Below are 22,572 nucleotides of genomic sequence, written 5' to 3'. Positions count from 1 at the left end.
AAGTTTTTAAGCGTGATACAAGGGGCTGTTGAGATAAATGGAATAAAAAATCTATTTAGCCTCTTTATATTCAGATTATGTTGGTTCAGTGGAGCACAAAAGGTCAAGGCTTAAAGAGAAAAATACATTTTCATCCTTCACAAATGTCACTGGAAAACAGACAAACCCACTCTACAGATCTGCTCCAGCTGAGAAGATAGAATTAACTTGTATTTATTATTTGAGCTCTTCATCAGTGTTTCTTCTGAACAACCAGAACTCCTCAACACTTTTTGTGGAGGGATGATGTCTTTTTAAAAGCACTTCAAATTCTGCCAGCCTTTGATGTCTGAGTCTTTAAGCTTGTGCGATTGAAAAGATGGTTTGACAAATCATCTAAAGATGTGCTTAACGGAAAGGTGGAGTGACGTGCAGTCTGTCTGAGACCCACTGTAACAGCCTGTTGACCTTGCTGCATCACAGTGGAAGTGGGGACAGAGAAGGGACAAACTATCAATAAGCTAAAAAAAAAAGTTTCAAACTACTTTTGTAGAGACTGCAGACTTCTTCTATTCACAGAAGAAACTGATAATTCCCAAGGAGTCTTTTACAAAACACAAACTGTCACACCACATAAGGACAGTGCACCCAGAGAGGTCCATTTACAGCTATTATTCTGGCCATAAGAAAACATAAGCGCTGGAGTGAACAACACCAAATATACATAAACATCATTTTCATCATTAAAGTAATAATCATGGTTTGGTAAGGAAGTAGTATTTCTGAACCGATCCACTGAACCTGACTTTTTCTTTCTTCAGTCTGGACTTTCTCCCTTCTTCTGTCACAACTGGTCCTAAACTTAACTGGTGCTAGAAGAGGGAGTGTGTTCCAGTAAGCAAGTCTAACCTCATGTTTCTTTTCTAGGTGGTTTACAGACTGTATATAAAAGATAGATGTAGCTGTCACCCACTGGTTTGTGAACTTGCTTGATGCCCTGAGTTTGCAATTTTCCCAGTAGCCCTTTGATTTAATTTTTGGTTTTTAAATGAGCCTATATTTGGTGCATATTTGGTTGACACAGTAGCATTAAGTTGCACTGAGGTTCATTGTGGTTCCCCAGCTTGTAATTCATAGTATTATATGGGATATTATTTTGGCTAGCAAAAAAAAAGGAAGCTTAAAACAAAATCTACTTTCTTGAGAAACTAAAGAGCTTACTGCTCAGACTGTCTTCAAAAAACATCTCTCGAGTTTGAGAGAAAACATCACATTGCTGCTTCAAAAGACACAGAGCTCAGTGTGTCTTAATTAAAGCGACTCCACTGGGAATGCAGGGAAGATGTAGAGGATTTACTGAGAGGTGGCAGGCAGCAGAAAATTCATCCAGTTTAATGTAAGAACAGATGCTGATGTTTAAACTAAATGTACTTATAGAAAAACAATCCAAAGCATATTTTTAACCTAATATCTGAAATTATGGATTTCATTCAAGTCTAAATGATTTGGAGGTCATTTCTTAAACATTTATCTAAAGTCTGAGTTACAATTCCATCCATTTCCTGCCACTTATCTGAAGTCCGATAACGGGGGCAGCAGGTTAAGCATGGTATTTCAGATGTCCTTTTCCCCAGTCACATTTCCAAGGTTGTCCTAGAGCATACTGATATGCTTTGCGGCCACACTTACGTATATGATCGCTCAAGAAAATGGGTGTGCCCCAAAAACCTCCCAAAGGAAGCGTCCTGTTTAGTTACCAGAACTGAGCTGACTCGTTTCAGTGACTATATTGTTCAAAATATTCACTCGTCGCCATCCCATTCTTAGTCCATAGGGTTTAGTATGATGCCGGCCCACTCTTTTTTAGCTATCATAGCTTCAACTCTTCAGTGAAGGCTTTCCACAAGATTTAGGAGTGCGTACTATGTGCCTTGGCCCGGCATAACGGTGCACTGTGGAATATTTAGTAGTGGGGAAATTTCACAACTGGCCTTGTTGCACAGGTGGCATCCTATTACGGTACCACGCTGGAAATGACTGAGCTCCTGAGAATGACCACTGAAGGAACAATGGGCTGGGAGGTCAGTTCCTAGTAAAATATAGTGTATAATATAACCACACTTTGGAACTATAGCAGAAAATAGAAGAATTTCTTTGCAAGATCTAAAACTTGGGAAAAGTATAACATGAGATGTGGATGTGCATGCTAAGTCTTGAGCCGTGCTCGGGCTTAACTTTCTTAATTGTTTACACGTTTTCTTTTTTCCTGCTGGACTCATGGTGCTTACACAGAATTGTGAAGTCTGAATGCTTTATTCTGTGATCAAACCAGAAAAAAACTTGGCAAGATTAAACAAACCTTTATTATTTTTCTTAACATTTTATTTCTGGTGTTATTTAGTTATATCTAGATGACTGGAGACATCAAACGGTCTCAATGCCAACTGCTATTTAAGACATACTTACATTTCCACACTATGGGTTCAAGTTTTTAATGCACTCTATCCAAGACAATTTATTATTGTCCTTTTTTTGTAGTTTTCCTTTGCTATTTCCCATTCTTAGAGTACAGTGGGGGCAAAAAAGTATTTAGTCAGCCACCGATTGTGCAAGTTCCCCCACCTAAAATGATGACAGAGGTCAGTAATTTGCACCAGAGGTACACTTCAACTGTGAGAGACAGAATGTGAAAAAAAAATCCATGAATCCACATGGTAGGATTTGTAAAGAATTTATTCGTAAATCAGGGTGGAAAATAAGTATTTGGTCAATAACAAAAATACAACTCAATACTTTGTAACATAACCTTTGTTGGCAATAACAGAGGTCAAACGTTTACTATAGGTCTTTACCAGGTTTGCACACACAGTAGCTGGTATTTTGGCCCATTCCTCCATGCAGATCTTCTCGAGAGCAGTGATGTTTTGGGGCTGTCGCCGAGCAACACGGACTTTCAACTCCCGCCACAGATTTTCTATGGGGTTGAGGTCTGGAGACTGGCTAGGCCACTCCAGGACTTTCAAATGCTTCTTACGGAGCCACTCCTTTGTTGCCCGGGCGGTGTGTTTTGGATCATTGTCATGTTGGAAGACCCAGCCTCGTTTCATCTTCAAAGTTCTCACTGATGGAAGGAGGTTTTGGCTCAAAATCTCACGATACATGGCCCCATTCATTCTGTCCTTAACACGGATCAGTCGTCCTGTCCCCTTGGCAGAAAAACAGCCCCATAGCATGATGTTTCCACCCCCATGCTTCACAGTAGGTATGGTGTTCTTGGGATGCAACTCAGTATTCTTCTTCCTCCAAACACGACGAGTTGAGTTTATACCAAAAAGTTCTACTTTGGTTTCATCTGACCACATGACATTCTCCCAATCCTCTGCTGTATCATCCATGTGCTCTCTGGCAAACTTCAGACGGGCCTGGACATGCACTGGCTTCAGCAGCGGAACACGTCTGGCACTGCGGGATTTGATTCCCTGCCGTTGTAGTGTGTTACTGATGGTGACCTTTGTTACTTTGGTCCCAGCTCTCTGCAGGTCATTCACCAGGTCCCCCCGTGTGGTTCTGGGATCTTTGCTCACCGTTCTCATGATCATTTTGACCCCACGGGATGAGATCTTGCGTGGAGCCCCAGATCGAGGGAGATTATCAGTGGTCTTGTATGTCTTCCATTTTCTGATGATTGCTCCCACAGTTGATTTTTTCACACCAAGCTGCTTGCCTATTGTAGATTCACTCTTCCCAGTCTGGTGCAGGTCTACAATACTTTTCCTGGTGTCCTTCGAAAGCTCTTTGGGCTTGGCCATGGCGGAGTTTGGAGTCTGACTGTTTGAGGCTGTGGACAGGTGTCTTTTATACAGATGATGAGTTCAAACAGGTGCCATTCATACAGGTAACGAGTGGGGGACAGAAAAGCTTCTTACAGAAGACGTTACAGGTCTGTGAGAGCCAGAGATTTTCCTTGTTTGAGGTGACCAAATACTTATTTTCCACCCTAATTTACGAATAAATTCTTTACAAATCCTACCATGTGAATTCATGGATTTTTTTTTCACATTCTATCTCTCACAGTTGAAGTGTACCTCTGGTGCAAATTACTGACCTCTGTCATCATTTTAAGTGGGGGAACTTGCACAATCGGTGGCTGACTAAATACTTTTTTGCCCCACTGTATGTACCATTTTTTTTCTGTAAAGCATTGCATTGATATAAAAAGATTCTTTTTTTTATCTAGAGCTTTTCTTAGGTACTCAGTCTGCAGCACTTTGATGAAAAATGAGGACACAAGGATTGTTTGTGTATTGTGACTCAACAGATTCAGGATTTAACTTCAAAATGAAAAGTTTTTTTTTTAATGTGTTTTAGGACAAAAGTAGGCCACAGAATGCAGTTGGGCAATATCAGCCTTTGATGATGATTAAAGTAGTTGGGGCATAAATCTATATTAGGTATTGATGGTCTTTTGACCACACAGGCAGGCAGCTATGAAGCTGAGGGAGCAGAGCCACCACTGAGAATAAATCAACACATTGCATTATTATTTTTTAATTCTGGAGGAATAAATCATTTAAATTAAAACTGCAGCTGTGACACATGAATGCTGGTAGCAGTGAAAACAAAACACCTTATAACTATTTTGCATGTTGCTATTTTTTCTAACACCTTTCTCTCCTTTTTCTCATCTTTGGGGTTTTTTGGGGGGGAGGTGTTTTGTTATTTAAGTGGAAAATATTATGAAGTGTATTGATATCTTCTGCAGCTGTTATGACCTTTTTTTTAAACTGATGGTGTGTGAATAGTGTCTTTTCCTCCCTCTTCTGTGTCTGGCTGAAAACTTAGGTACCTACTTTGAATTGAGACCCTATTATTCTGGTCTGGGAAAACTTTCTTATTAACACATTTTCTTCCTGTTTATGTCAAGGAGAAGTGTAAAAGGTCTTGTGTTTTCTTTTGGTGGTGGGTAAACTAGGTGTCTTGATGCATGCTCAATAATGAGAGACCAAAGACGTCAGTTGGATGAGTGATGAAACATTCGTTTCACTGAAAATGCTGCATCCAGGTGACGAGGTAACTTCTAATTTTCTTTGATTTCGTTACCTGGATTACTGGGCTTGCATCCAGGTAAACTAAGGGTTTTGAAAATGTTGTGTTTACTATTTTGGTCTTTCACAGGAAGTGGGGAAGAGGGGAGTCACTTTTACATTATGCTCTGGTTTCCCCTTGTCAAAGCCAGGGGAATTGTCCATTTTGCTTTTATTACAGGTAAGTGAGATAGGTTATGTTTTTGCATATTTCTGGTTGACATTTATTTTTCTTAAGTAGCATCTGGAAAGTTTTTCAAGTTATTGCTTGGAAGCAAGAGCATCACTAGAGAGTAAAAGCAGTTGTCAGCATCTTTTAGCAAAATGAGTCCACAGTTTTCAATCCCAGTGACATGCATGGTGCTGACCAGGAGCAGGACCATGCCAATCTTTTTTTTTTTACTGTCACAAGGCTGAGCACCATGAAATTGTCTCCCCTGATGAAACTATAAATGTGGAGTCCCACTGTACTGTCCTTAGGCCTCTGATGGGGAACGTTCAGTAGTGAAAATGATGCGAACTGGAATGGGTGCCAGCGCACAGTGCATTAAAAACTTGCCAGATTTGCAACCATACCATTTCATCCACGTTGCAGATGTATTAATGACACCTTATACGTGATGTGTCTTCCACCATTTTTCAAAAAGACTGCAGCACAACAACGCACTGCACACAGGGGGTCGACAAGATGCAAAATTGAGAAGTCATGAATACTTTAAGACCTGCTCTTCTTTCCCTCTCCACACAGTCCAAAGAAATGCAGGTTATTGGATTTGAAACAAACAAACAAAAAGCCTGTTATCTCTCTGACAAACAGGCTCGCTGAGTGCAGGTAGAGGCGATTGAAAAAGAGAGAACAAGCAACACCGAATCAGAAATGAGATTCAAGAAGTGTGATGAGACAGAACAGCTGGCCAGACAAAAAGAAAATAAGCAGAGCATAAAAATAGCATGCTAAGAAACTGGAAAAACATAACACATGAATGAACAAAGCAAGCAAATTAAATGGGAATATGTGTGGAGCCAACCCCTTAATGACACTGATGTTTTCACCGTTACCTGAGGTGACAGGAAGCAAAAGTTACATAAGCCTTCTTTTTAGTGTTGATATGAAAATCCAGTGAAGGTTATTGTATGCATTTGATTTGAAGACATCCCAAGACAAAGATCCAAATCCATACGAATGCAAATAAAGTCTCTTTCTTGCAATAATACAGTAGAGAAGTTATTCAGTATTCCCTCTGCTACAAAGAAGACGACACTGAGCTGACACTCAGACAGATCAATAAGACTCCCACCAGAAGAGTGGGCTGCTGACTGCAGGAGCCAATATCTCTATTTGCACTCAACTCACACATGCCAAGGGTAACTCAATGCCACTTTGCACCAAGCCACACAATCAGATGAATATCCCAGAGGTCTCCAGTTAACACTGAAATCTCTGTTTCAACAGCAGCAGTCTGGATTTCAGCTCCAAACAATCAGAAACTAACTGACGCAGGTTGGAAACGTACTTGACTTTGAATGCACGCTCCTGCTGTGGTGAGTGTGGTAAGCATGACAATGAAGATCTTGGGTCATTTTAACAAAATTGCTATGCACAGGCCTACATCTATGCATCCAGGCAAGCCCCGTCAGACAGAAGGATAACACTGACCTACCAAGCATGGTCAGGCCTTTCATTCAGACTGTATCTCTGCAGCTATTAAATAGATTTCTAATTTTGTGCACACTGTCTCAACAACTTTGTCTTAACAGACTTTGTTTTAACAAATATCAGGTGGATTTCTTTTAAGAGGACTAATAAAGTCCTCTTATAAAGAGTTTTTACCAAGCAACCTCATTAGAACAAAAATGGCATTTGCTCAGCCCTGTTGTTTATGATCACGGAAACTATAGCTTTTTCCCCCCAGTTGCATCCAAAGAGAACTTTTTCTTCATTTTATTGACCTGGCATTAAGACTTGCCCAGTGGGAACAGTCTCATCAGATGCTGTGCTTTTTAAATTGCCTGCAGTCATACATGATGAATGATGTGTATTGGGATTAAGCCATTAGGGTTAAATAATAAAGAAGTGGCTGGAGAGGCACGTGTACCTGCTAGTCACCCATCACCCAATGGCTACCAATTAAACTGCAGTTATAAAAACCCCTTCACCTTATAGCTAGAGTGCTTTTGAAATTACAAATAAATGAAATTACTAGCTCATGCTCAACATTCTTCAAAAATCTGTAAAAAAAAAAAGCGCCCCAAAATGTATGATGGGAGTAAAATAATAATAATGATAATAATAATCTATTTTTGACACTTGAGCAAGAGGGTTTCAAGGTGATTCAAGGTGATGTAATGGTTAACTTTTGAGGTTGGTTCTGGCTCCATCTGCACTTCTATGTGGGTTTGGCATAGCTGTGACTTACTGCCACAAAAAACGAACAATTTTAGGTTCATTGGTGATTCTAAATTGGCCGTAGTTGTGGATGTCACCATACAGGGTTGCGTCTCTCTGTGAGAGCACTGTGCGGTGTCTGGGATAGGCTCCAACTCTCGTGGAAACTGGGGCTGGGTAAGGAGTTAAGAAAAATAATGAATGGATGGATGATTATGTGAATGTCAATTCTGTGCCAGCTGGAAGCCGTGCTCACCCACCCACTACCCTGATCTCCACATCCTTTGGTTTGAAGTGCTGTATGAGTGTAATTTCTCTAAAAATGGGTTTTTCGGCAGCCTTACCATAACAATAAGTCCCCTTTCCTGGAAGTATTTGACCAGAGGAATGGTGTTTTGTTTGAAGTTGGTCAGACGGCGCTCAATGGCCTTAGGGTTGTCGTCAGGCCGTCCCTGCTGCTCGGCTCGTTTCTGCAGCCTCTCCTTCAAACGGTGGTTAGTGCAGGCCAGGAACACCACAAGGTCAGGAGTACAGATCTAGCGGGAGAGAAGAGAATATATTAACCAATACTATAAATACTTTACCTCTCATAAAAGTCTTCATTTATATGTGATGGCCATAATTTGACCCTGTGGAACCTCAGAGGTGCTGATTCTTTCAAATCTCTGCGGTCCACTCAGGTCAGTCTCATTTTTAAATTCAGTTCACTCAGGTCAAAATGATAAAAATGCAACTCATTCAAAAACAAAAGACCTGATCTTTCTAAGGTCTGAAGAGACAGTATATATACAGTGGGTATATATAGTGTGTGTACACAGAAATATTTCCTGCTTTTGAATTAAATCTACTTGAATTCCACTGGAATTCATTGCCTTGAGGATTTCAGCTTATCACGTAGAAAATAGCCTGCGGCTGCACCAGCGACGCCACAGTTTTAATACAGGTGGGATTATGACTCAGACAGGTTAATACTGTCCCCCCTCAAAAGAAGATGAGTACATAAGCTGCCACTCAGAAAGCTTTTCTTTGCATTATTGCTTTTGTGTAATAAACAGAGGAGGATGATAGATAAACTCAGCTAAAAATTAGCATCTTTTTTGCGGGACTTAGATATAATCCAACAAGCAGCAGTTTTCATAATCATGTCAGTGGTTCTGTGTGTAGACAGGAGCCCGTTTGGATTTAACAGTTCAAGATAAATAACCCCATATCAGCCATATGTAAACAACACTATGATTGCTCTTACATACATTTGCCTATATAGATCACCACTGAGTGTTTTAATGCCATTAGTAATTACCAAAATATTTTTTTATGTTTCTCTAATGGTTATTCTGCCAGTATGGACAAGCTCTTTTATTGAAGCGATATTTGTTAATGGTTAAATATAATGATTGTTGTTATCCATGAATTTTTCGATTTATTTAAAAAAAAGTAGGTGGCAGCAGGTGGTCTTTTGACAAAATCATCTTTGATTTAGATTTTTTTATGCTGTTTCTAATGATTGACAACAAATAAGACTGCAAATAAGGAGTAATACGATCACATTCAACTTCTCTTTGTGGTTATCAGGCTTTTAATTTGTCTGCCTCAACAGCCCAGCTACAGAACATCCAAGCAGCCAGTGCATAAACAGAAAAGTCATCAGAAAAATCATTATTGCAAAGTTCAACGTTCAGTTTAGAGGATGTGGTCTGTGGTGCGCATGACCTGTTTTGTAATAGAAAAAGAAAGGTTAGTGTGCCAACTGAATTTGTGTCATTTAAACCTTGCAACCAAAAAAGGAGAGTGTAAGAAGAGCTATTCTTTTTAGCTCAAAATGCTGCAGTTGTCACTATGTACAGTCGGTCAGCTCATTGTAATGAGTATGCCTGCCTCATAGTCCTTGCAGGTGACTATTTGTGACTGCTGTTGTGGGCCTGATCTCCGACAACATCGAGACGGCCTACCTGGAGGAGATTAGGAACCTGGAGACCTGGTGCCAGGAGAATAACCTCCTCCTAAACGTCAGCAAGACTAAGGAGCTGATCGTGGACTTCACTACAAAGCAGGCGAGGAATTACAAACCCCTCATCATCAGTGGCACGCCAGTGGAGAGAGTGGACAGTTTCCGATACCTGGGTGTCCACATCACTCAGGACCTGTCATGGTCCTGTCACATCAACACCCTGGTTAAGAAAGCCCGTCAGCGTCTCTTCTTCCTCAGAAGACTTAGAGACTTCCATCTGCCACTGAAGGTGCTCAAGAACTTCTACTCCTGCACCATCGAGAGCGTCCTGATGTCAAACATCTGCACCTGGTTTGGGAACAGCACCAAGCAGGACAGACAAGATCTGCAAAGGGTGGTGCGCTCGGCAGAACGCATCATTCAATCAGAGCTCCCTGACCTGCTGTCCATCTACACCAAGCGGTGCAAGACCAAAGCTAGGAAGATTATGATGGACCTCTCCCATCCCAACAATGGACTCTTCTCACTGTTGAGGTCTGGGAAGCGCTTCCGCTCCCTTAAGGCCAAAACAGAGAGAATGAGGAGGAGCTTCTTCCCCCAGGCTATTCGGGCCCTGAACCAGGTGTAGGACTGGACTCTCCCAAACACGTCACTATAAGACTGGACTCTCACACACGTCACCACACGCACCACCACACATTTCCTATAATCCTATAATTCCTATAATTTATAATCCTTATCTTTATAATCTCTTCTGCTATTTGCACATTCTTTACTGTAAATTCCTAAGTTAATTTGTAAATTTTTGTAGTAAATTGTAAATATTGTAAAACTTTTCTTCTGTCATTTAATGGTCGGGCATTGTACAGCTACAAGCATTTCACCCCCATGTCATACTGTGTATGGTTGTGTGTGTGTGACAAATAAAATTTGAATTTGAATTTGAATTTGAATTTATTTGTAATGTGCCCAGAACAATGAAGTACTGTCATGTGAGTACATAAGGCCTAAATACACTAAGCAGTTAAAATTCAGGGATAACACAGTTATAAACCATATTGGATCAATTTCATGTGCTTTGGTGCAATTGAAAGTACACTGAAGACACAGCAGCAAAGTAACGCTCATTCAAGCTGCACAGGCAGAGCAGCTACAGTATGTACTGTCACACGAAGGTTTGGAGCACTACTCAAGCCCTACAAAATAAAATCCAGCAGGCAACTTGTGTACTTTTTTCTAGCCAAACTGTCTTGTGGGCTTCAGATACTGTTTCATTTTCATGCCATCAGTAGTGACAAGGACAGTAGCACCAAGAAAAACTAGAAAAAATATCAGTCAGGAGAAAGCAATGGTCTTTTGCACTCCCTCCAAAGCCATTCTCTTTTTGGGGATGTCCTTGTTTTTGTACCTGTTGTCACTTTCATTTGCAAAGCAGGTAAAATGGATTCACAATATTTTCTGCTTCCTAGCAGGACAGGACTATCCCTAAAATTTAACTGACTTTGTGTTATACTGTGAAGTGTTTTTGAGCAGTGTTTAAACATACAGTATAACAAAATGTGGCTGTCATTGACAAGAAATCATCAGAGCGTCTTCTTATTTAAAAGAAGACTAAGTCTTCATTAGGTTAAAGTTCTATAGTTAAGTGCCTAAAATGTTAGGTACTGACTAAAACACATTTAACAGCTACTCCACCCTGTAAAGTGTGTAACTAACAAGTGCAGATCACTGAAGGATACTTTTATCTGCATAACGTAAAGCATCATCAAAGTCAGGCAATTTAGTTTCTATGGTAGTTCTGACCTCCTCAGGTGTGACTCACAGAAGCGCTAAATATCCTCCTCGTCTTGTACCTGACAACCCACCACCAGTGGGAACCTTGCACTATATAAAGCCTGCACAGCAGTTTATAAGTTAGTTTCCTCCAGCTTGTGTTTCACTTTGATGAAATGGACTTGATGAACACTCCAGAGTCTGCATTTTATCTGGCACAATGCCAGAGAACTAAAAATAGTCTGAACGACGATGCTTATCGAGGCACATGCCACTCCGGCAGTGCGACTCAGGCTTGAGTCTTATAGCCGCTGTTTTCTACGAGAACGGTTTTAGATAGATCTTTATTAAAATGGTTGTCCTCACGTCAGACTGGAGCAAAAAGACATCATGTCAGGCTGTTTTAATGCCGGCAGTTCAGTAAGTGAATCTATCTGTTTTGCTTCAAGGCCAGGAAGCATGTGGAGGCTTTCTTTCAAACACACACTCATACAGAGTCCTAAATAAGGTGCATAAGCAGGCTGATGCTGACCTGATGGCTGTGCCAAACATCACTGCTAATAACCTTTTAGGGATGTTCTGCTAAATGCACTCGATTGAAGGGAAAACAACAACAAAATCCAAAAAAAAAAAAAAAGGTTTTGAAAAAAACAATGGCCGCAATTGACGCAGCTTCCTGTTGTGCTGCAATGGAAAGTTAATATCTATCACAGAAGGTACATAAGACGGTTGCTGTATGCTAACAAATGGTTTTAGCATTTAAGGATTTTTGTTTGTTTGTTGTGATTGGATTTGTGTGCCATTTTATTAGGTTTTGTTTCTGGTTTATTGAGATAAGAAACTGATTCATTTAAATGAAAAATCTTGTTTCATACTTTTTCACATAATACTGCCTTACACAAAGAAACAGTTGAATACGGGCTCCAGTCCAGAGTGAACTTGGCTGCCTTGAGTTAATTTCATTCTCCTCTTCCTTTCTAAACATATGTAGCTGTAGACTATCAGGCGTCTCCATCTGTCTGTATAGACCCAATTGTTCTCGGGTGGTTTCCTCTCCATCCGCCCTGCATCTCTCATGGAGAGGAACAAATTTTAAATCTTTGACGTCTCCAGGAGCTTTCTAACCTGTCTAAATGAATAGAACAAGACTGCATAGTTTAAATAAATGTCACCATATATACTGTAGAAACTGGAGGATGGCAACCGATTGCAGCTGAATCACTCGGTCTATAAAAGTCACCAAAACGAGTAAGCTGTCCAACAGAATCTCAAGTAAAAACCCAAAAGATTTTCCAGGAACACTAAAGCTGGCATTTTATTTTCTTTAAAAATGATGAATTGAAGATAGTTGCAGTTTCATTTCCTTTTATTTAACTAATTGCATAATGGGCTAATCCTTTAATTTTTCATTGAGTGTATTCTGCTGAACCTCAGTTAACATTAATTTTTATTGTTATACTGAGTCTTGCAGTTATTTCCTTGATTCATTGGATAATTGGTCTATAAAGCACAATAAATTATGCCAACTAAGAACATTGTGGTTGTCTTTAAACGTCTCATGTCCAATCAAGAGTTACAAAATTCTAATTACTGCATGTGTGTTTGAAACACCCTTCATTATATTTACAAATTGGGCACTTTAGTACACCTTATTAGAATGTACTGGACTGAGTATAATTTAAAGCACCTTGAGGCAACTGTTATTATGATTTGGTGCTGTAAAAATAATACTGATACTGGTGACTATGGAGTCCATTTGAGTACAGTGAACTCATTGTCATATTTAAGAAACTATCTTGAGATGAACTGAGCTTTGTAAAATCAAGACTTAACAGACCAGGCCTTGTTTTTAGGTTTTTGTTGTCTAGTTTTGCTGAAGCTGTGTGAGTTTCCTGTTAGCTGATAAGAGTAGAACAAGGTGTGGTCTTCTTCTGCTGCAGTCCATCTGCTTAAAAGTTTGACTAACTACAAGTTCAGAGATGATATTCTACACAGAGAACTGCTGCTCTTTATCAGACCATCCTCTTTAAACCCCAGACATGGTTGTGTCCGGTGTATCAGCATTTTTTGAAATGCTCAGACCAGCCTGTCCAGCACCAGCAACCACATTCAAAGTCATTTATTTACATTTCTTCCTCATTCTCATGCTTAATTTGAATTTTTGCAGGTCATCGTACACAGATGAGTGTATACAAGACCAATAATGGCAGCAAAATCTAATTCTTGAGACCCATGAAATATCAAACATTGGACACTTTTCCTTAAGATTTTTTTAATAGACAATAAACAAAGAGTTCAACTAATCAATCTGTTACTGGGATAGAACAGAAAGCTGTCAAAAGTACTTGTGCTTTTATTTAAAAGATGATTTCTGCAACCATTAACCTGGTTCATAACCAGCAGTGAGATTCCTTTTGAAAATCGTATTCTTTGATTTTGTCCCAGAGTCACACAGAAAACTATAATGCCAACAAAGAAGAAACTTCAGTCTTTAACTGTAACCTGTGCAGATTCTGTAAATGTCACCCACCCACTTATCTTGCATATTCACAGTGGTTATGTGTCTAGATGGAAATTCACAGAAAACAAATAGATTTTTTTTTTTCTTGCTGCGGATGAAGAGAGCGGTGTAAGCTTGCTAAAAGAACAATTACATAACGTTACTGTTAGGTTTTTTTTCTTTTACTTCCCCTTAGACCAGGGAAGTCTCTGTCTTGCAGGAGGAGGAAGATAAAGAAATGCGCATTTGTAATACGCAGAAATTAATTATTCTCAGAGCAGAAAGTTGAGTTTCTCTCTGTTGTTTTTATAAGAACGAGCACTTACTGCAGTGTAGCTGCTGCTCTTTTTGCACTTTTTAAATACCCGGTATGATGCATGAGTATGGATTTACGAGACAAGATTCATGCAGGAAACTGATCGATAAACAATCAGAGACTTACGGTAGACACCCAAAATTGTGATTGATGTTCCATGACTATTTCAAACCAAAGCTGATAAATAGGTAGATGTGTGTGTTTTGGATTTAGGGACCTCTCCTAGCCAACTGACAGTGGCAAATAAAGAGACTGGCACTTTCATACTCAATAGGAGTATTTGCTAAATGGCTTGATGAAGGGATAGATGGTCTCTCTGGGCGGCTATAAAGAGAGCAGGGTTGCTGTGGTGGCCCAGAGGAGATGCCCATAAATGGCTGCTGTGATGCTGAAAAGGGCAAAGTAGCAGCATGGGGTGAGTAATGAAAATGGATGCTGCAGGCCCTCAGAGGATCACTCAGTTGTCCCCAAGCTCACAGGCTCCCAGGCAATGTGGGATCTGAAAATAAAGTGCTGAACCTTTCAGAATATGAAGCTCAAAGCAGCACTGAGCCTGTCTGAAAGTATCAGAGTCAATTTTATCTCTTTGAAGGTCTCTTTACAACCAGATCAAACGTAATCAAAGTTTACAGATACTCATATTAAATGTGTGCAATGTCTCAAATAACGAGATCAGTATTTGTGCAGATAATCCCTGTAAACCAAGAGCTCAGACTTCAGGCTGCTTTAAACATAAGGTTTCAGACAGTCGTTTCCCCACTGCTGTTTCAGAGCGTTCTCACTCCCGAGGCGTAACATGTCGACGTTTTGTCACGTCCCGCGGCGTTCCTGAGGAACGCGAAAGGAGACCTTCGGCGTTCTTATGGTACGCGGCGGGTTATGGCTGGGATCCAGTGCAATGACGCTTCCGCGGTAATAGATGTTCCAGCCCTGTATTCCAGCCCTAAACCTAACCTTATCCCTAGCCCTGACCATAACCTTATTCCTGACCTTAACCAGGACTTTAATGAAGTTAAATAGCGTGTTTCTAAGCGATTTGAATAAAAAGAGCGAACATGTGTAGATTCAGTCCAGACGGTTCTCATATTTCCTCTTTTTTCCGAGGTCGTCATTTAGGAACGTGGTGGGTAGCCGAAAACGTAATATGGTGACGATTTGTCACCTAGCGTAAAATGTTACGCTTTGGGAGTGAGAACGGGTTTGGCTGTGAGTGCAGAAGCCCCTCCCACCTGCTGTTCCAACCTTCTATTTATGAGTGGCAGCCAATTAAAATTGATCGTAAGGGGAAGACGGTCTCGAAGGGAGGGGCGCTATATGGATTGCTTCAGACAATTCGTATAACCTTAATAGGCTTAGTTTGTGAACCTCAGTGTCCAAAAAAATCTACTATTGCGAGTTGAGTTTTTTAAGAGAGGGTAAAAGATGATATCAGATTGGCGAATCATCGATCAAGTACACAGTTTCAGGCGTACGATTACAGTATCAAGCACAGAAAGAGCGATAACTAAACAGCTCTTTGTTTATCGTAAGAGACGTGTGTTTTTTAGTCCTAGACCATATCCTGTATTTGACTCCCGAAATAGCCATGTCCATGTAAACACACTCACCTCTACTATTGGTTCATATTTTTCACACAACATTCATGTAAATCCTTGCTGTCGACAACTCTCACTGGGTTAAATTGTTTGTTAGGCAGTCATTTTATCAATATCTGTGTCTGTGAGCTAAAACTACCTGCCTCACCAATCCGAACTGCTGGAGTCTCCAGGCTCTCTGTGGCTTTGTAACTGAGTGCGTAACTTGCTCTACGTCCTCCTCCTTCATCTTTAATCACAGCAGTCTCTTTCAGTAAGTAAACCTTTTTCCTCTCTTCTCTCTTTTTAAGCCCTCTTGGTCTAGAAGTGCTGTGCTGCTAATGATTATAAAGAGTTTCGAATCTTCAGCAGCCTCACAGGGACGTTTAGCAGCAGCATGATACAACGGCTTGCATAAGTCTTTTACAGCAGTTTTAGGTGTAGCTGTATAGTACTGGCAGAGGGAAAATATTCTTTAAGGGAAGAATGTAATAAATAAAAAACATTTTTAGCCACTCGATTGTGAAGATATCCAGCAGACGTTCGCAGCTGACAGATCCGGTTTTTGAATTGTTCTTGAGATAAAAAAAATAATTTGGGGATATCTATTTTGTAATCTTTGAGATAAAATAAACAGTTAATAATTAGATGTCATGGTTTAACTAAATAATATAATACCTATGTACATCTTTTACCATACAAAATACTCCTTCATATATTGTCCACGTTTTGCCCATGTCTATATGTAGAAGTCTTAGGTAGCATCTTTGTGGTCTTGAGTTCTCTAGGTTTTCTGATCATCTTTCAAAATATTTCTTCGGACGTTCATATACAAAGGACATCATGGGACGTTCAGCCGCATGGAGTACTACCACATTAGGTGGTACTGCACTGTAATGTAAAACAAGTTGAGCCGCATCGTGACGCCTCAAAACTACTGTTAGTACTTTACAACACCATCTGGAAAGTGTCTGACAAAGTCCTTTTTTTTTGTTGCATGGGGCAGCACGGTAGGGCACCAATGCCCTACCGTGCTGCCCCATGCAACAAAAAAAAGAAGCAGGTTAACACTGTTGCCTCATAGTAAGAAGGTACTAAATTCCACTTTCTTCCTACCAGAGTCCAAAGACGTTAGTGGGGTTAGGTTAATAAGTGATTAGTGTGAGTGTGAATGGTTCCCTCTCTCTCTGTGTTTGGCATATTTGGATAGTAGTACTATATTATATTGTTTGAATAATTCCTACATTAGGTTCCCAGCATTCTGCTTTGCTTAAAAGCAAACCAGAATACACAGAAATACCACAGGTATTTCCAGGTAATTGTCAAACATTAAAGTTTGCTTTAATAGGTTATTACATGGTAAATAGAAACTGGCGGTTTTGCATTTTCCAGCTGTTTACTGCTTATTACACAGAAACTATCATGGATGTTTCCATTTATTAATTTAGAGCATTAAACATAATATTTACATTCTTGCTTTTAAGCCAAGCAGAATGCTGGGAACCCAAGGTAGGATCAACTCAAGAATAATAATATAGCAATAGTATCCAAATATGCTTAAACATCATCCAATATTACTCTTATTAATATGAGGTTATTGCAATCTAAACTGAAGTTTAACTGAAACACTTGAGTGTGTGCATCTACTCACAGACAGCTTAAACACTTCCAACAAACTGGCTACAAACTGCCTGCTGCTCCCAGATGTCATAGTTAACTGCTGCACATGACATGTGAGTTACATTGTGCTCTGATGTGACCACTGAATGATGCCAAATAAGTTATGTAAAGATGCTGAAAAGGCAACTGGAAACTCAGCTATATATTTGTTGATTTAGAAAAAAAGAAAAAAATCCATGCGGTATCCTGCACCAGTGTCTCCCAGGATTACAGACCTGTGGCACTGACTTCCCATCTCATGAAGACCCTGGAAAGACTCATCCTTATCCAACTCTGACCTATTGTCAGGTCACATCAGGATCCCCTTCAGTTCACTTACCAGCCCCGTCTCGGAGCTGAGGACGCCATCATCTACCTGCTCAATCGTGTCTACGACCATCTGGGGAAGCCGGCGAGCACTGTGAGGGTCACGTTTTTTGACTTTTCCAGTGCATTCATACCATCAGGCCAACACTCCTGGGTGATAAGCTGACAGCGATGCAGGTGGATGCCTTTCTTGTGTCTTGGATTGTTGATTACCTGACAGGAAGACCACAATTTGTGTGTCTTCAACATTGTGTGTCTGATAAGGTGATCAGCAACATAGAGGCACCACAAGGGACCGTCCTCTCCCCTTTCCTCTTCACCCTCTACACCACAGACTTCAGCCATTGGACAGAGACCTGCTGGCTTAAGAAGTTTTCACTGATGTTGTGGGGATGGAACTGGACTCCCTTAAGTCAAATGCACCACTGAACGACACAGGAAATCATTCTTGCCTGTGGCCCTCTCCCTGTACAACTCCCCCATCTAATGCATAGATTTACAGTTTAGAGTAAAATTTCAATAATGTATATTTAATCTTTGTAATATTCTGGATATTTATAAGTGAGCTGTTTGTATATATTAGAGCTATTTCTTATATTTTGTAATTTTGAAATATATTTTTTTATTTAATTCAGTTTGTTGCTGTACTCATTGTCTTGGAGCAACTGTAACCACATAATTTCCTTCCGGATTAATAGTGTGTTCTGATTCTGATGAAAGGCACCATTATTTTTTTCTTTCAGTGTAAAAAGTTGTAATGTATAAAAAATGACATCCTCGAGTTGATCCCATAAACAGTCCACAGAAGGGTAGACCTAAAGGAACACCTTCGAGGAAATATGATTCATTGTTTAACATAAAAAGGTTCCATGTCTGAAAAGTGAAGTCAGAAGTGCCGTAAACCTGCATTCTTTTTAATTCAGAAGGCGGTGACTCCTCTGGTTGCAAAGAGGCATCTATTCAGTCTGTCAGCTTGTTGATCTATGATCTAACTAAATAACATTGGTTCATTTTATAGACTATCATTCTCTTTAGAGTCAAGGGGAAACAAACCAGAGTGCACCAAACCTCAAACATTAATTCCTGTAAACTCATTGCACCACAAACCCATTTGTTCTCATTTGTATGCCTCACCCTTCCTTCACTTTCCCCCTTTTTGTCAGCCTCTCTGAGACATATCGGGAAATTTGCCAGGCTGGGAGCCACTACAGATTTTCAGTTAGACCTCTGCCATACTTTACCCTCTCCTGTAGCTCATCAATAAATGAGTATCATTCATATTTTGGGTTGGGGTTCTTGCTAGTGAAACATCCCTACTGGCAAGAAGAGACTAGATTTAGACAAGTGGGTGGAGTCCATCCCTAGACCATACAGATCCACTGCACTAATAGACACCTGCTAATAAGTGTTAAATAGGATTCAAATGAAATACTAAGAAATTTTACTCTTGAAAAGTGGACTATAGAATTCTTGGGCAGCCTTGTAGTACAATCAGCTATATTTAAATCTTTAAGAAAAATAGAAACACCTTAAATGCAGTTGAGAAGTTAATTGAATTGGCTTGTAGTCTGGTCGCTGATCATAACAATAAAAGCTTCAAGCCTTAAAACAAATACTGGTTATTGTATACCCCAGGCCTGCCGCATGCTTGCATTAATATCTAGGTGGTCATCATCTCACATCCAATCATTAATGACTTTATGAACTGTTTCTGAGCGGTTGCTAAGACACACTTATAAACAAAGCTGCATGGATATCTACCTTATGTAACATCCAGTAGACTTTCTCTAGTCCTGATCTAACAGCAGTGCCCCTTTACAAACCGCTGTAAGCTATTTTAAATGACACTTAAATAACATTCTGACAATAAAAAAAATTGAATCAGCTTAACTGAATTTCAGAGACTGCTGCTTATGAAAAGCGGTGATTTATACGACTTCCGGGCCGTGAATGTGAAAATGCCTATTAACACACAAATGTGTGGCAACATAGATGAGTTAGCCAGTGACTGTGAGTTTATTGAATTGTTTACACATTAGCAGATGTGATCTGCTCCATGTTTGGAACAGCTGGAAACACACTTATAGCTCAGCTTTGAGGTGTATCAAAGAAGGGAGGAGTATGTGATTGGGTGGGTGTTGCCTGGTTAGCACTGATTCTCTACACGAGCCAGCCACATGTATCCTCTTGTTTATGTGTTTTGTTTCCTCAGGCAGCTTTCAGACAGGGAGCACGTACTGAGTGGAATCTGCTGTCAGGCGCAGCGGACCGGGGAGACGACAGCAACCTCATTATGAGCTATTATTACACCCAAACTTGGCCTCTTCACATCAACAGGGAGAGAGGGTACAAAAACCAGAGTGGCAAGAGGATATAACAAAGACATTCGAGTGGGTTACATATCCACAGTGGTTACTGTGATGGGCCCACAGAAACCCCTCACAATGCCTGAATGCTTGTTGTTCAATAAATCTGGCATACTTGGAAAATCATCTTATTATAACTGTGGAAATGTTGTTCTCTTGTGATAAAAAAAAGAAAAAGATCTTAAGGGACTTTCAGGTTAAAGTTAAATATATAAAACAAAACTAAATTGTATGTTAATCTGTGACCTGAACGAAATTAAAGTAATATAAAATAGTGCAATGAATAACACTATCTCATTACAACGCTCTGCTGAGAAACCTTGGGTTCTGGCATTTGTTTGAAATTTACTTTCACATACCGTATACCCCAGACGAGTTCCTCACTCCACAGTCTCCCCCAGTGGGGAAATACATCTTGAGACAGTGCAGAAATCCACAAAGAGCTCAAAGCTTTGACACAGCCTTGAAACTTGCCAGATCCCAATCTGATTTAGCCGCTACCCAGGTCCTGTCTCCATGCGTCGCCCAGGACAATTTCAAAGTTGTGGCTGACTGGTGCATATTTAAAGCATCTAAGATGCTTCTACGATACTTTCTGCACAGCTGGCTGCAGAAAGAAAAAGCTGTGGATCACTTCTTATATTACAGTCGTTACTAAGGAATTTAAAGAGCGCCATGGCCGACCTAATCATTTATCGCTGATGAGTAGCAAAAATACACAGTTGAAGATTAGTATATATGTAAGCAGTGATGATTCGTATATAGATATATATACAGAGCATTTTCTAACTAATTCCTAATGAGCTATTTTAAAGTATCATAACATCATGTATAACTAAACTACAGTAAGTTTCCCACTGTGACTAATGCCATGCAACTGAAAACAGAAACGGTGACGTCTGGGATGACAAAATAAAAACTGTTTTGGTTTGTGCTCGACTTCATGTAAGCATGTTTTCATATATTAAGTATGGTTATCTCTTTCTTCTGTATTTATAGGTTATATCTTTTTGCATGCACTCATGTGCTAATGCACATTTGTTGTGTGTCACAACCATGTGCGTTCATGCACTTTCATGCTTTGACCTCTTTGCAATTTTATGCATTTGCCTGTTTATTTCACTGTACATGTAAATACAATTTTGCATATTTCAGTGTGTATGAAGCACGTTTCCTTGCGTGTCTGCATACAAAAAAAGGCAATAGGAAAACATAGTTCCAGAGACAGAAATGGTCTTTTGGACCATTTGTTACCCTAACTGAAGAGAACAGCCTCTGTAGAGCCACATGACTGGCTGTGGCTGTCTACAATGACAAGCCATTTGGATGTGTTGACTGGAAAGATGACGAGATAAAGCTCCACACTATCTTTCAGTAAGTGCCGCTTTCAAAAGAGTCCCATCTGGTTTTCCCTGCAGGAGCCCAAAAAACACAAATTTAATCAACCATTCTGTGCCACAGTGGAGCTGCAGTTTTGTAGAGAGTACCAACGCTGTTTGATAGTTACAGAATATTCACAGGCTGCATCACAGCTTCCTTACGTGACACACCGACAGCACATACTGTCATTGATTGAGGCACTTGCTGCTGCACTGATCATCAAACCTGGTGAAACACCTTTTGGTGCAATCTTATGTCCAAAGGTACAGCAGAGTTGTTGCTGGACAAATAACAAATCACACTGTGAGAATTGTTCAGACCTCACAGTTTTTCCATAAATTGTCAAAAAATATTTCCAGCACCAACAAGAAAAAAAAAGGTTGCCTTATGTATTAAATTTGCGGTAAAATGTTTGATAGAAAGGCCAAAAAGTTTTTTTTAATTAAAAGTGGTGTTCAGGTGCATTGAGTATCTTCATGGTACATCCAATAAAAACATAACCTTTGAGAAGGAGGTAATGTTTTTGGTAGTGTTTGCATGTGTGGGTGTGTGTAACTGTTGACACGATAGCTTGAAAAGTTTTAAAGTAATTCTGATAAAACTTTGAAGATGAGTAGAGCGGGGTCATGCTAACAATCCATTAAAATTTGCCTTACATCCACCAAGGACTTCAAGGTCAACTTATTGATCTGTTGATCACATAACTTGCATCATGCATCAACACAGCAATAAAACGGCATTAAGTTGAAATCAGTCTATCATTAGTCAGTTTCCTACTGAATGGGGTCAAGCTGGCAATTATATGCAATCTGTTTGTAATAATACTGTAAAATAAATGAGCAGGAATTGCAAATCTGGTCTTGCCTGTTCCGAATCAATCTACATAAACCAAAGTTCACAATAAGTATTGCATTCAGAGTCCAGCTGAACCATCATCGATCTGAAACAGAATAATAATAGAATGTGACATGAAGCTGCAGGATCTTGTGTTTGGTGTTTTTCTCATGTTTTATGGCCCAACAAAGTAATAAAATAAATGAACAAAATTAACATATTCTTGTGTGATATACTGACTTGGTGGTGACAAGGGGAGACTTTAATCATTCTTTTTTTGTAAAATGTCTTCTTGAAATGTTAATCCTTTCCAAGTAGGACTTGAAAGTCTGCTGTCCTTCCGTCTTGTTCCCTGTAATGCAGCTAAAATTGCTGACATTACAAGGTCAGGATTATCTTCTACTGACCTCAAAAGGCCCTAAACGGCTCTAAAAGTCACTCAGCGC

At 39.9% G+C, this 22,572-nt stretch overlaps 1 protein-coding gene across 1 annotated transcript in view; it reads right to left on the bottom strand.

The window, feature by feature from the left end:
- Positions 1 to 22,572, bottom strand: part of ak5 (adenylate kinase 5) — a 111,520-nt gene that overhangs the window by 69,125 nt on the left and 19,823 nt on the right. The window contains exon 6 of the mRNA XM_085379049.1: positions 7,794 to 7,985. Coding sequence (XP_085235175.1) covers positions 7,794 to 7,985 — 192 coding nt within the window. The remainder of the gene's footprint in view (positions 1 to 7,793; positions 7,986 to 22,572) is intronic.

Source organism: Diplotaxodon limnothrissa, linkage group LG18, assembly GCF_057381915.1.
Source record: "Diplotaxodon limnothrissa isolate DT_005_m linkage group LG18, D_limnothrissa_male_GT1.1, whole genome shotgun sequence".
Taxonomy (NCBI): domain Eukaryota; kingdom Metazoa; phylum Chordata; class Actinopteri; order Cichliformes; family Cichlidae; genus Diplotaxodon; species Diplotaxodon limnothrissa.
This window is presented reverse-complemented; position numbering and strand designations above follow the sequence as displayed.